At 33.0% G+C, this 15,387-nt stretch overlaps 1 protein-coding gene, 1 long non-coding RNA gene and 1 other non-coding gene across 11 annotated transcripts; 1 reads left to right on the forward strand and 2 right to left on the reverse strand.

The window, feature by feature from the left end:
• Nucleotides 1-8,052: 8,052 nt before the first annotated feature.
• Nucleotides 8,053-11,971, forward strand: LOC144564209 (putative WRKY transcription factor 41). The gene is made up of 3 exons (XM_078313772.1): nt 8,053-9,074; nt 10,103-10,243; nt 11,160-11,971. The coding sequence occupies exons 1-3, from the start codon at nt 8,794-8,796 to the stop codon at nt 11,719-11,721; spliced, it is 984 nt and encodes a 327-aa protein (XP_078169898.1). The 5' UTR covers nt 8,053-8,793; the 3' UTR covers nt 11,722-11,971.
• LOC144564210 (uncharacterized) lies at nt 9,999-15,152 on the reverse strand. 9 transcript variants are annotated; one of them, XR_013514571.1, is made up of 7 exons: nt 14,952-15,152; nt 13,227-13,319; nt 12,981-13,061; nt 12,572-12,757; nt 10,998-11,912; nt 10,686-10,774; nt 9,999-10,329 (listed from the first exon to the last, which is right to left on the reverse strand). It is a non-coding gene; the product is annotated as an uncharacterized LOC144564210 (long non-coding RNA). The 9 variants fall into 9 exon arrangements; XR_013514577.1 differs by lacking the exons at nt 9,999-10,329; nt 10,686-10,774; nt 12,981-13,061 and adding an exon at nt 13,891-14,180 and having other exon boundaries at nt 11,132-11,912; nt 13,271-13,319; XR_013514574.1 differs by lacking the exons at nt 9,999-10,329; nt 10,686-10,774; nt 12,981-13,061 and adding an exon at nt 13,891-14,180 and having other exon boundaries at nt 11,132-11,912.
• On the reverse strand, nt 15,120-15,191 carry TRNAM-CAU (transfer RNA methionine (anticodon CAU)). The gene has a single exon. It is a non-coding gene; the product is annotated as a tRNA-Met (tRNA).
• Nucleotides 15,192-15,387: the final 196 nt, after the last annotated feature.

The raw sequence follows: 15,387 nt of genomic DNA on the forward strand, positions 1-15,387 counted from the left end.
TTTATATTTGAAATTACGGCTGTTTGATCAGAATCCAAACTAATTCGGTCTGAGGTGGAACACACAAGCTGATTTAATAGTAGTACAAATTATTTCTGATTGAATAGTCCAGATCCAAACAGAAATATTCTGATACCTTAGGTGATACGAATACATCTATACATGATGCTGCTAACCCATGTGTCAGGCATCAAATCGTGACTAAGGCTAATCGGATTGATACGACCATAAAATTGGAGTATTGGGCCGGGCCAGATGTCAATTTAGCATAATTGGTGGAGTGCATGTTCTTGGTTTGGTTTGATTTGGTTTGGTTGGGCTAGTCCGGGCCGGGTTGAGTTTTACATTTGGATCAACTGTTATTCTCACTTTGTCCATGTTTGCAACACAATTGGTGTAACACCTTGGCCGAACAGAAGTCTGACTGCATATATGTGGTGGCTCAGTGAGTCTTGACTGTTCAAACTTCAAACTAGCTAAAGAGACCCCCATATGAACAAAGGAAAGACCCTTGGAAAATGACACTCCGGATTCTCGATAGATTTTATATTGATATCCACATTTAAGGACGGAGAAGGAAATGAGTAAGGCTTGGGTGCTATGGATAGTATAGAGGGCTACCGTGCTACGGCTCAATATTTGAGTTTTCAAAATTCTAACGGTTGATCCGAACCGTTCATCTCGTTCTCCATATTAATATGTGTTTGGAGACCAAATTTTACATTTTTTGAAAAATTTTTACTATTTTTTTATCTAGGTAGAAAATCACTTGATCTAAAAAATTCTGCACCATTAAGATATTTGATTTTCTATCTATCTAAAAAAATAGTAAATTTTTTTCAAAAAATGTAAAATTTGGTCTCCAAATACATATTAATATGGAGAACAAGATGAACGGTTCGGATCGTCCGTTAGGATTTTAAAAACTCAAATATTGAGCCGTAACACTGTAGTCCCCTATGCTATCCATAGCACCGAAGCCATACTCGAAGGAAATTATGATAAAATGTAACAAAAATTTTAAACAACAAGAATAGTTTTATAATTATTTAAACAACAAGAGTATTTGCACAAGTTTTTTCAGAAAAAAATGTAACAAAAATTTTAAACAACAAGAATAATTTTATAATTATTTAAACAACAAGAGTATTTGCACAACCTTTTTAAGAAAAAAAGTACAGTAACATAAACATATATTAAACAAAAAATTGGTGACAAGTGCCACCTCCTGAACAGTGAATAGTTTTTTGCAACTTAAAAAAAAAAAAGAGAAGGTATTTAATAACCATAGTTCCATTATGACCATTTTTTTAAAATATTAAAATTTAAACAGTGAGTGTGAACTATTCATCTTGTTATATTTCTAAAATTATGCATTCAGGCTAAATATAAATATCGTAAAAACATTTGAGTTATTTTTATACAAGATCAAAGGTCGAAAAAATTAATAAATCTCGATAGTTTGGCTATAATTTTTATAGAGAGTTCTATAGGTCTATATTTGGTCAAAACCATTTTGATGATGTTTCACCAAATTCTGACTTCAAGTCAAAGAACACGTAGAAGTTAATTTCCACTGCATTTCGAGAAGAGTAATAAAAAAAAAAAAATTTAGGATTTAACCCAAGTGCCAAACTAAATTCGTATAAAAATACTCTATCTGTAGATTATTATAACTCCTCTACTAAAATAATTTATAATTATCAATGTTTTTGTTGGGTTGCAAATATTTATTGTATTGCAATACAATTATGTTTTATGATAATAGCTGATGCCATAATCTTGATGTAAGTTTTACCATAAAGTAAGGAATATAGTGAAAAATTATTTTCATATTTATAATTTATTTCAACTCTGTTCAGTAAAGAAGAATATTCTTTATGTCTGGAGGTAGTAGGCAAATAAAATTGATTAGCTTCATTTAATCCGAAAGCAAGTGAGGATTTAATTTCTCCGTTATTCTTTAATTTAATTTCTTTACTCCCATAAAATGTAAGGGTCTAATTAATATCATATTATGCTAAATTTTGGTAACTTGCGTTCCTTTCTTTTTCACAATTAAACTAAAATAAAACCAAAGTGGATACTAATCATGTTAAAGCATTAGTACTTCATAGTAGTGAAGTAATATTAACTATTTGCTAACGCCGATTTATATAGCAAAAATCACTAATTTTTAGTGCGGAAAATGACAAAAAAACATATGCAAAGTATTCATTTTTCCGAATTATTCACCGTAAACGTGTTTTTATGCTATTTTGACAGGTTTTGGAGAAAGTTGCGCATTTAGGTCGACAACAGAGCAAAAATGTCATATTTAGGTCAATTCTGAAGGAAGCGTCAAAATAAGACATTACATGAAGTATGCAAACACCTCAGACAAAGTGCACAACATGCAACATAGTGAAATACTGAATATTCGGCTAAGTTAGAGTGTCATACGGTATAAGCTATACCATATGCGGGTATAAGCAGGTTGCAAGGGCACACGGATTAGATCTGTGGACTGTCTAGTTTGGATTAAATTTCAGCTGTTGAGCAGCAACCTTCTAGAAGGATGAACCTACAAATGTGGCAGGCCTTGCTATGATTGGAAGTCTTCATTTAGCGCTTTATTTATGGAATAAATCTATAATTGAATCTCCAAATATGGCATAAGAGGCTAAAATTGACCACCATGCTCTCCAGACCTCCATGTTCTCCAAAGCTACACCTTTAGGATTACTATATAAATCCCTCATGTAATAGGATTTAGTGTGGATGTTTTAGTTGTGTAAGTCCATAGTTAGAGAAGAGAAAGCGCTCAAAGTCCAAGGCGGAAGAAGAAGACGTCATCTAAGGAAAAAGGGGGTCTCCAATCTTCAAGGGTTGTGCTTATGTATATCTTATTTTATTTCTTCATTTATTTTGTCATGGCTTTGAGTAGCTAAGCTTCTCCTCTTTAGGGTTTGGATGTAATGAATTCTATATTATCTCTTTATTATATTTATTTTTCTTTTATGTCTATTTGAGATTTCGTTATTCTTTGAATGATATTGAAATATATCATTGCATACATAGTTCTGTCTACTATATGCCAATGTCCTCCACATACCATTAGATGTTAAGTCATTGTACCTCGGTGTGAGAGGAGATACAAGTAAGTACTATAAACACTTCGTTTGAATGATATTGAAATATATCATTGCATACATAGTTCTGTCTACTATATGCCAATGTCCTCCACATACCATTAGATGTTAAGTCATTGTACCTCGGTGTGAGAGGAGATACAAGTAAGTACTATAAACACTTCGGCTAACGAGGCTTGACAGCGGTTCAAAGACTAGGGTTAGAACCCAGTGGGCTCCCTTGGCAGGATATAGATTAGATCTCATCTCGAATTATAATTAAGAATTTATTTATTACTTGTAATAACTAGGGCTTAGAATTATTACTTAGCAAGTAATAGGGGAATGTGATTAATTAGATTAATGTGAGTTGTTAAATTATATTGCATCCTGTGACAATCTGAATTGTTCATCACAAGCCGATCTTAGAGTTGGATAACCTTTCAAATACGCATAGAACCGAATCAAGGCATCCGTAGGGAATAATAGTACCGGTATACGGCTCTGTCTGTGGGTGATTTATACCGTATGCAGTAGTGACAGTGCCATATACAGATAGACATGAGTGTCATAAATATATTTTGAGATAATTAGAAAGATTTCATCTAAAACTCTAGAGGCTCCCTATTCTTTGGCTTATATCAATTTCCACCCATCAATCTGCCAGAGTCGACAGTAAAATCACCCTATACTTATACTTATTATTATTATTATTATTATTATTATTATTATTATTATTATTATTATTATTATTATTATTTATTAACTATACAAGCTACTCAAACAAACCGAAGAACCTAGACTAGTATTAAAGTTATTAAATATTTATAGATCTATCCCTGTGGATCGACACCTAACACTACTACACGGTAGAATTATACGCTTGTAATCCGACATAGTAGAATTATGATAACTAAGTATATATTTTATATGCTAACTTTCAAGTTAGTAGTACTCATTTAGAATAATCACTATTAAGTAAAAAAAAAATCAAACAATGCTCGTGTACTATATTAACAACTTGAATAGTAAGGACAAAATTATGTCAAAATTCTAAAAAATTAATGCTTTTACTTTACATCTAAAAATGTTTTTAACTTAGTTTGGTATAGTGACAAAAGCAAATCAATACCTTTCATATAAAAGATCACATGTTCAATATCCGAATAAATTTTTTTATTATAAATATAAATATTAAATAGATGAGTAGCTTACCTCCCATCTTACTAAAAAAAAACTTACTCAACTGTAAATTACTCTGTTTGATGCATTATTATTTTTTTTTTTTAAGAAAGTGCTAATTAAGGACCCATACATTGCAATTTAGTCTTAAGCACTTCTGCATTTTTTTATACTATTATACTAAACAGATACTCCCTTGCATTCTGTAAGTAGTTGCAAATTCCCTTCCATTCAATTTTTCATTAAAATATTTGAAAAATTCAAACACACCCATTTTTTCATTAAAAAAAAAATTCAAACATAACTCTTCTTCTGTTGAAAAATTCTAATACACTCGCCCCCCCCCCCCCCCCCCAAAAAAAAAAAAAAACCGATGAGTCAATTGGAGTACGAAAATTCGTATGACACATGTAAGACCGACAACCTTTAGTTCTTACCATTCTTCATGTGTGAGGTTTGATTCTTCGGAGCTCATACAAAATTAAATGATTTGACTTAGTAATACAATATAATGGTCAGATATAAGTCCGATTTGATGTGACGAGTTGTAATGTAATAATAGTTTTATTCTTAATGTTAGAGCTAAATAGTATTAATTTATGCTAGCTAAAACAACACTTTGGAGCAAATATGAGTGTTGTTAGCGACAGATTGGGAGGTGAAGATCATGCGAACCGAGAGAAAATGGAATGGTTGTGCTAATCTATTAGCAAAAAATGCATTTATAAGTGACATTATTTTTAAATTCTTAAATTGTAATCTTCATTTTATGAATAATGTGTATTGTGCGGATGTATTAGGTGCAAATTGTAAGAATTTATTTAATTATATTTAATAAAATGGGAGATATACTTCTCTGATAGCTATGCCGAAAGAGAGGTGTGCTTTATTCCCTTGTTTGATCAAAAAAAAAATGCTAGCTAAAAAGTAGTTACGTTTGAATTTTAATAAAAAAAAGGTTACGTTTGAAAATTCCATCTTTTTTTTTTAACGAAAAATAAAATGGAAGAAGGTATTTCTCTCAATTTAGAAAATATAAAAAATAATATTTATTAAGTTTAAAAATACAGAAGGTACGTGTTTGAGAAATATAGGATATCCTTGCCTCCAATTTTTTTTAAATACTTACAAATCGCTATAATTTCTGAAAACTCAAGAATCCGTTGACAACTGAATTTGAGCAACTTCTATTAAATCTAATGAAAGACATGCGACTGCACGCGCAAGATGCTTCCAGAAATTGATCAGAATCGCCAAGGAAATTAGTAGTAAAATTTCCTAGGAACGCAGTCTGTAACTATCATAGGAGTAACCCAAATTCCAGTTAACCAATAATACAAAATAAATCTGAACATAAGTGTGAATTAATTTATTCCGATTGTTGTCATTTTTCGCGGAAAAAACCGACCAAGGAAAGTCACTACGTCAGCAAAGATTTTTATGGTTGCGTCACTGGTTCCTCTCTCTGATCTTCTCTAGAATTGCTCATGTAGAATTAGGTAAAGGCTGTTTTTCTTTAATAACAGTGTAAATTGGATTCATTTTTCACGTACGGATAAATCATTCAATTTATAAGAATCAAACTAATAAAAAATCAACCTCATAATATTTTTATTATATGATCAGATGTGAAATGTCAATTTTTTTCCTTCAAACATAAGAAGTACAATATTCATTTCACGGAAACAAAAATAATATAATAAAAATGAGAGTGCACTAGATAATAATTTATCTTAACAATTTTGAAAGTACTTTTTTAAATCAATTTGATGTAAAAAAAATTAAGAAATAAAATTTTAGATATGTTGTTGGGCACATACACTTAGAGTCTTAGAGTAACAATCAAATTTTAGTATTATTTGTTGATGCTTTTTAATGATTCACTAAATTCAAACTGACAAATTGTATGGCATACACTAAATCACGTTAGTTTTCATAGGTATGATATGCGACAATATAAATCATACTTATAATATCAAATGTATTTTTTTTTTTAGTGATTGTTAATAATCTCTCCCTCCAAAAATAGGGGAATGATTTATCGGATTTTACCTACATACTATGTAGTACTATTCTAGAGGAACCAGGCCCCATTAATCACTAAACCGAGTCCAGATCCTCTGTCTCCTTTCTCTATAATAACGGAATAGAGAATCACTGACAGCATGGTACATTTTCTTATAGCTTTTCTAATGGGGTTGACGTGTCGGAACATTTTTACATGTTTTATGCTCATCACATAAAACAGAGATCATGATTCCTTCAACGCGGAAGTAGGTTCGAAAGTTCCTGGTCAATTCTCTCTTTTTTATTTTTTTTGAAATTGTTCCTGGTCAATTCTCACTTCTTTCCTCTTTGACCTTCCTTTTAGCGCATTTTCTTTCTTACAAGATATATCTGGTTTTGCTTCCCCTCAAAATTGCATCAATAGAGCTGTTCTCTTTTTCGTGTTTTGTGTATAAAGTGAGTTTTCAATTAGACTCGGTTTTCTGTCAATTGCTAGAACAATTAACTATAACATGAAAAAATAACTTAATTATTTTGATTTATGACAAAATAGTTGTAGAAATTAGATCTTAATTATAATAGCAATTTGTTCTTCTCCAAAATTAAGTATCTGATTTGTTTTTTTGAACAAGATGTTCGACATAGATAATTAGTCACTGTTGTCTTTTCATAGGAAATAAATTTAATAATTGGAAAAATGTAAGGGGTGCTCAGAATTTTTAAATAATTTTACTAGAGATTTTAATGGGTAATTAGGAAGCATTAGATTATAGAATAAAAGAAAAACAATGACATCAAATGATGATACATTATGATTTCAAACATAAGGATTTATGTGAAATTAAACATATGACTCCGTGAAAACTCAACACCCATCACTATTTATACCAAACATGTGTTTTGATAATTTCATAGCTTCTGCGAAGGTTTTCAAAACATATGTTTTGATACTCAAACTAATTACTTGAAGAGGTCACATCATGCATCTGAACAGTCAAGCTAGTAAAATGATGTCTGGTGCATCTATTACTGGTGCACCAGGTACACGGAAAAACTTTCGCATGTATATTTAACGGTCAACGGATTTCTATCTCTTTTCCATTCTACATCTAATATGACCAAAGACCGGTCTAATAGCTGACACATCAAGGGAACTACTGGAAAAATCAATGGAACTTACTAACACAGGGGTGGCACTTTTCACATATACCTACCTATCTTTTAGTATTTCCTAAATTAGAACCTCATAACTGAAATTAATCATTGAAGTCATGCACAGTACCTCCTTTTGTTTCTATGTACCTTGTTTTAGTTTACAGAATGCCATATCTTTATCTTAATTGTTTACCAAAGTTCCTTCATTAGTTCTATGTAATATTTATTTTCTATTTCAGGTCTATATGGGAATTACATATTTCCTTGCTTATAATACAGAATGAGTGGTCTATAAAATGTTTATTGTGTATGGTGGCAGTTACATTAAACCGACTACTTTTAAATTTAAAAAACCGGATATAAGTTATGTATAATTGGATGTTATTTATTACTGAAATAAATTTTACCTATCTCTAAATAGTTCACAGACTGAATTGGTTAATACACAACAATTTATAATTCGCTAGTGATACTAGTAAATTTTTGCCTACTCCCGATAAAAATTCCACTACACCCTTGATTGTGTAGCACACTGCTTATGTATATTGTACAGCTCTCATGATTAATATACCGAGATTTTTGCTCATTTCAATCCTTCTTTGGAATAAATAATTTTGAAGTGCACAAGGTTACATTTGTAAAACCTACGGAATTCAAAACTCGCTTTTCTTTGGTCAACACTTAACAGAGTAAACACCTTGAAATATAGGTTAACCATGTATTATGTTATATTAACACCGCTTCTTTCATTATCCCTCTCTCTTCCACCTCAAGCTCAAGCTCAAGCCCATTTCCGCGCATCTCTCTCTCTCTCTCTTTCACTCTCTACCTGTTGTCACAGATACCAATTTCACAGTTTGTCTATGTAATCCCCAGTTTAATCACACTATCATGCTGATGCCGTGATATCTTACGAAAGCTTCATCATTTGAACTCAGACATAAGCTCTGTTTACGCGGTTTTGCTTCCTCTCATCTTTTGTAAAACAGAGCGCTCTGTTTTCTCATATATCCATTTCTCACATTTCAGACATGAGCTCTGTTTATTAAGCTTTGCTTCTTCATCTAATAAATATAAAGCTTCAGTGCCTCTAATGCATATTCCTGGATTTCTATGTAAAAAAATAGTTCCTATTGTTCCAAGTTTATTCTGTAAATAGAGCCCTCTGTTTTATGATACATGAATTTCCCATAATTCTCTCTCGCAAAACACAACTACTGCATCATTTCCTCTTTTGCACATTTCCAATCACTGAAACTCATCCTGAAATTTCCTCTGAAAATAAAACCTTCTTCAAAGACCCTTAAATAACCACACCACATTTTCTAGATCCTTAAAAATGGAGAATGGAACCATGAACGATAACAAAAGCATGAATAAGAGTTGTCTCCTGCACATCTTATCAGAAGGGGAAGAAGAAATGAGGCGTCTATCTTTGAATTTGAATGAGCCACAAAAAGCCGCTGCCATGCAAGTGCAAAAAAAATTCAGCCGGGCTATTGACATTGTGAATTCCATGGAGGTTACTGGCATGCAGCAGATGCCGGTGTCTGGTTCGCCGGGACAATCTGGCAGTGGCAGTCCGAGGAGTGAGGGATCAGAGCGCTCACTTAAGAAGAGGTATGGTGATGAAATTATTATATATAGTTTGAATGTCATACTTTTGCATTTATGTCTAGTTTAAATGTTGGTTTTGCCAAACTAGTTTGCTGAGACGAGAAAATTTGAAAATTCCAACTATATTGTAGGGGAGTATTTTCCTTCGCAAATTGGCACCTATGCTTTATGCTACATGCAAATCAGATGAATAATTATCTTGATGGCAACACTTTTTTCTATATATAATACATGTGCAATGGTGTATGAGTTTTTCTTTCAAGATTTCAGAAATTGATCTGTTAAAAGGTTTAACTGAATTTAAACGAGTTAGGTGTTCCTTTCAACACATATGAGAGTACAATAAAAATATAAAATGAGGAGGGATCCACTTACAACATCTTATAACAATTTGGTCTTGTGATTTTCAAAGTCAAAATAGTCGATCCAAACCGTTAAACATGATCTCTATATTACAATGTACTTGAAGATCAAATTTTACATTTTTTTTGAATTTTTTTACTATTTATAAAATATTTTACAAAACTGCTATTTTGAACTACTGAAAAACAACCGTTTTGTAAAATACTTAATAAATAGTAAAAAAAATTCAAAAAAGTGCAAAATTTAATTTTCAAGCACATTTTTATAAGATCATGTTTAACAGTTTGGAACGACTATTTGAAATAAACAGAGGGCTCTATTTATGAACTAAACCAGAGAGCCCCTAATTTTAAGGCACTGTTGGTAAACGAACTAATAATAAAATTGAGCCAGTTTTGGTTGGGTTACAATTGGAAGATAAAAGTTCATACAGAAAATTTTTAATTTTTTTTTAACCATGTTTTTGGAGCCTTATATTCTCTTTCTTTTTCTTCCTCTTTTGTTTATTACCATATCACATCACCTCCTAAAGCGGCAGGGAAACAAACACTCAGGCTTCGAATATGTTACAGTACATTAATATTTATATACATGTTAGTTTCTTATTCAACAAGTCAATCTTACGTTGAGGCATAAATTCTTACCTTATTTTTACAATTTTACTTTAGAAAGGGAACGGTAAAGCGAACAATTAAAGTCCAATGTACAGTTCCAAATAGTGGACCGTTGGATGCAGCCTCAGCGCCTGATGATGGATATAGCTGGAGGAAGTATGGACAGAAAAAGATCCTCAATGCAACACATCCAAGGTATTATTTTTTTTTTCTTCTATCTAAATTGCTGGAGGAAGTAGCAATTTCCATGTTTATTCTTTTCTCAGCAATACAAATATGGTCTGTTGAGAAATAATAAAAGGGGATAAGTTCATGATAACGCATGCAAATAGATCAAATTACTAGTGATATTAGAAAGAAAAAAAAAAATCTAAAATTGATAATTTTTGTCATGAAAACAACTATATTTCTTAACAGCACATCAGTGGAAAAGGGTCTGAATAAACCAAGTTACTACTGTAATTCTTATGTTGACCCACAGGATAGGCAAAGTGACAATTAGGCCAGAATATTGTCACTGGTTCCATAAAATATTACAATCATCACCGAAAGCAAAGAATTACTATTTTTACTGTGCTGGATAACCATCATATCATGCTTTCTATATAGAACTGATCTTATTTCTTTTTTTAATTACCTTTCTCACGTATGTATAAGACCGAATCCATTCAGTTTTTTTTTAAAAGGATTCCATGACTGACCCTTCCAATCCTTTCAACCTTGGTTCTGTAGAAGCAAGTAAGAAATATTGATAAATAGAAATATATGATATATGTAAACTTAGTTATTGGTAAAAAGAAAGCAATGACAGACAATCTGTTGCACTTTTTCAACTGTAGGATCTTTTAATTGCGAATCATAATCAGTAAAGAATATTAAAAAAAAAAAAAAGCCACTTTGGGGATTTAATAGAATCTTTATTCATTAGTGATCTGTAATTCTCTCTGACTTTGACTGTTCTTTTATTTGTTTATTTGACATTTTGACCTGGAAATGCTCCCTATTGACCTAGAACAATAAAGAAGGTCGAATACTTTAATTGTTGACTTTGACCTGTATGTTTGACACTATGGCAATAGTAAATAGTGACAGAGTTTTGTTTATATTATAGGTCTTATTACCGTTGCACCTTTCAAAAGACCCAAAATTGTCAGGCTTTAAAGCAGGTGCAGCGCTCCGATGAAGACCCGACAATCTTTGATGTCACATATCAAGGCGAGCACGTTTGCGCACAACATGCTGCTCAAACTAGCTTAACTCAGTCACTTGGACATCAACATATCATTCCTACGCAAAATGAATCCGATAAACAATTCATGTTAGACTTCACCAACCCCAACCCTAGTTTCCTGATCGAGACTCATGAATCAGGTCATGATGAACAAGGCACCATCATCTCTCCTTCTTTCTCCATATCTAGTAACCCTAATGTGTTCTCTCCTTCCAGTACCAGTTTTGGAGGGGCATTTTCATCAGGATTTGGGTCTTCAGGTGCTTCTGACTCGAATTATTTTTCGGCATTTCCGAACGAATTTGGTGGTGACTTTGCAGGGGTTTCAAATTTTCACGGGTCAGATTTCGAGCTCAATGATGTAATGCCTTGTTCTGGAACCAATGATTTCAGTATTGAACAACCTACATATCCATTCAACTCACCGCATGCCTTCAAGTAAGGCTAAGAATACAAATTGATGCACCAGTAATTATAAGCCAGATTGAGAGAACTCATCATTTCTCTTCTTCTTTTCATTTTTTTTTTTTTTGTGTCTTTCTATTGTACTGTATCATGATTTGTCTGATAACCAATGTAGACAGATGTGGAGGACTGAGGTAGTAGTTTGATTTTAGCACCTTGTTTTAGATCCTGTAACAAGTAATTACACAAATGTGTCACGTTGATAGACCAGAGTGGTTTTATTTCAATGGTCTTTTATTTCCTTTCTCCCAATGTTAGTTATTCTAAGGGTCTAACTCATGGATCTTGCATGTTCAAAGAAGTTTGATATGTAAATGGGTTGGGTTAAGAAATATGTTCAACTGTTGGTTTCAGGCCCAACCTTTTCCCAAATTTACCTCTAAGCCGAAAAAAGTTTAGGCCTAAGCATTTTGACAATAAGTATCTTTTCTAATCTTAATTATTAGAAAATATTCTCCTTAATCTAATCTTTATCAAGTAAAATCAAATCATGCATAATGAGTATGATAGTATACAATCACACACTAATGCCATGAAATACAGCAAGACTTGTGTGCATGACAACTATGGTGGTTCCATAAATATCTAAATAAATGGTTCACAATTATTCCTCTAGAAAACAGGTACAATCCCAATGCCATCCACACATGTTGTTAAATTCCTTTCTCATTTGGTCTAGAATACTGGCAAGAGATCTCTACACAATGTTTTGTAACGGATCCTTTGGTACCAGATAGGTTGATCCTTCGGTACTAGGTTAGTACCACGATTATGCTCAGTAGATATGGAATTCAAAAGGGTTGTTACCAGTTACCACTGGTACATACCTTTTTATAGAGATTTCTATATAATGCTTTACCCACATCCTAGGACATGCATGCAAGGATACCAGAAACCAGCATGTTCTTAGTTTTTAGGGAAAATGAATTCGTTACACACGTCCTCTTCTTTTGCACAGGAACACGGGCCACTTGGTATGCATCACCGGTCCCACTTAAAGTGGATAATTACCCCTGAATGTTAAACAAGCTTTACAGGTTATTACCAAAGATTAGTGGATAATAATTCTGGACTTTTTTAAAGCGGATAATTTATTAATTTTCCTTTTTGGTATCTGGATGTAATACTCAGGTGTTAAATATGTGGTACCGTGTACCACTCCTTTTCTTTTTCATTTTTAAAAAAAAAGAAAGACAAAGTAAAAAAGATAAGAGTCCCTCTCTTCTCTAGCTGTACATTTGCATACTAGGCAAGTGGCCTCTACACGATGTCCTGTACTGGATCCTTTGGTACCAGATAGGTTGATCTGGGTTAAATCTAAAAGAGGGACACAACATCCATGGAATGAGTCAAGCATGAAGACTATTGTTATATATGGGATTCAAAAGGGTTGTTACCACTGGTACATACTTTTTCTGGAGATGTCTGTACAATGCTTTACCTACATCCTAGGACATGCATGCAAGGATACCAGAAACTGACCTGGCATGTTGTAGGTTTTTAGGGAAAATGAATTTGTTACACACCTCTTCTTCTGCACAGCAACACAGGCCGCTTAAAGTGGATAATTTACCCCTGGATGTTAAAACAAGCTTTTACAGGTTATTACCAAAGATTTGGATAATTTATTCTGGACTTTGAAGTAGATAATTTATTCCTTTTTAATAGTTTCTAATAACAGAAACTTGTAGTACCCTGTGTACCACTCTTTTTTTTTCAAAAGAAAGAAAGAAAGAAAGACAGAGTAACAAAGTAAAATAGAATAAAGACTTACTGTCTTCTCTAGCTGTACATTTGCAAGAAAGAAAACATGAAGTTCTTATGACCCATGTGTTCTTGTTTGTTTATATAACACGTATGATGAATATTTGCATGCATAAATTTTTTCTTATTTCTGCCTTTGAAGGCATTAATTATAATGTGAGTGACAAGCACATGCCAATATTTGCAGTTCCTTTTTCCCGCGGGTCAAGAACTCAACAGTTGACTCACATAGTGAAAACTGCAAATTTGCAATTCTAGAAACCAATGAAACATAGCCAACAAAAAAAAAAAAGGAAAGAAAAGGGAAGCAAAAGAAAGACAATATTAAGTCTAATAGGTCAAAAGTACAAAGAAAATAGACTGGAAGGAAAAGAGTATGTACTGGTATCACTGCTGCCAAGCCACTTAAAAATGCTGGTAAACTCAAAGAAGGGCATTCTGACAAAATATGGTCCTTCTGGGTTACTCAGGTGCTCAAAATTCACCATCTTTTTTTTGTTAGGTCAAAATTAACCATCTTATCCTGACATTGTCTTCCATTCACATGTAGAATTACAGCGAATCAAAATGCAATCCTCAAAACAAAAGTATAAAATGTATCTAAACATAATAGGCTTATGTCCCTAGTCATTTCTATTGCTGAGGAGTCGAAAGCATTTTTTCTACATTGACCTACAAAAACATCGACAATGGTTTAATAGAGCCAATCATTAAATTGCATTATATAGAAGAAATGAGAAATTTCTTTTCTGATATTTATAAAGCAATACAAGAAAACTGTAGGCACCATTTCTTTGTTTACTTGTTCTACGGTGTACTTGGAGGGACATCTGATAATGGTCCTTGATGTTTCCCTAGACTTTTACTTGGTTCAGTTAAACCCATGTTACTTTTGGACTTTTTTTAATGAAACTAGTCTTTGGGAAATATTTCTAAAGATACGGGCCAACTTGGTTGTGGCTGTTCAATGCATGTCGTGGAATTATTCCTTTCAGAAAATAATGCTGTTGTAATAAGTTAATGATACTTAAATAATAACTAGGTCAGCTCTAAGGTGGATGTTTGGCTCCATTGATGTTCCTATTAACACTTGCAGGTTTCAGTTACATCTCCCTTTTCTACAGTTTTTAACTATTAACCAGTTACAGGTAGGGCTTGATTGTGCCGAATCTAAACAGTTGAAGGACTTATAAATTAATTTGAGCATAATAGAAGTTTGGGACCCTGATTAAACTGACTCAAAAGGTTATCGGGTAAATTTCTGACTTACACCAAATTTGGATTTGGCTTAACCTTGAAGGCTATCAAGCCATTGTTTTACAGGTTCAAATCACATAAGCACTGTTATATTGGCCTTGTACAACTGACCAACTTTTGTTTACAAAAGTGGACATAAAACTGGAAAAAGTAAGAAATTAGGCAAAAGGGGGAAGTGTTTTCCACCTGGCTGTAATACATGGTTTGAAGAGAGAATCGGGTGGCTCAATAGACGAATCGGAATCGTTTACAACCTCCGTCATAGTTGCAACAGCAGTCGAGAAACTTCTCGGAAGAGCGCAACTCAAATTATCAGAAAAAATAAAAAAAATGAGCGATGGAAGCCAACTCTGCTATCAGAGCCAGGTTTCGATCCTGGGACCTGTGGGTTATGGGCCCACCACGCTTCCGCTGCGCCACTCTGATTTGTTGATAGTGTACACTTTCTTTCTTTCATAATCAAAATTTTTTAAGCATCCTCTCTAACCGCAAGTTTCTATCTGGCCCATTAGGCTTCCTTGAAGCCCAATTCAACTCTTTAGGTCGACCGTCACGCTTTTGTCAACTTCTTCTACTGAGAGACATCTAAAGCCCCTTTTATTTGGGTTAAATCATTTTTAAC

The sequence above is a fragment of the Carex rostrata genome, chromosome 13 (genome assembly GCF_964058835.1).
Source record: "Carex rostrata chromosome 13, lpCarRost1.2, whole genome shotgun sequence".
In the NCBI taxonomy this organism is placed as follows: domain Eukaryota; kingdom Viridiplantae; phylum Streptophyta; class Magnoliopsida; order Poales; family Cyperaceae; genus Carex; species Carex rostrata.

Coding starts and splice junctions, on each gene's coding strand:
- LOC144564209 (XM_078313772.1), top strand. CDS start 8,794: ATGGAGAATGGAACCATGAACGATAACAAAAGCATGAATAAGAGTTGT. Junction 9,075..10,102: donor GAGCGCTCACTTAAGAAGAG/GTATGGTGATGA, acceptor ATTTTACTTTAG/AAAGGGAACGGTAAAGCGAA. Junction 10,244..11,159: donor CTCAATGCAACACATCCAAG/GTATTATTTTTT, acceptor TTTATATTATAG/GTCTTATTACCGTTGCACCT.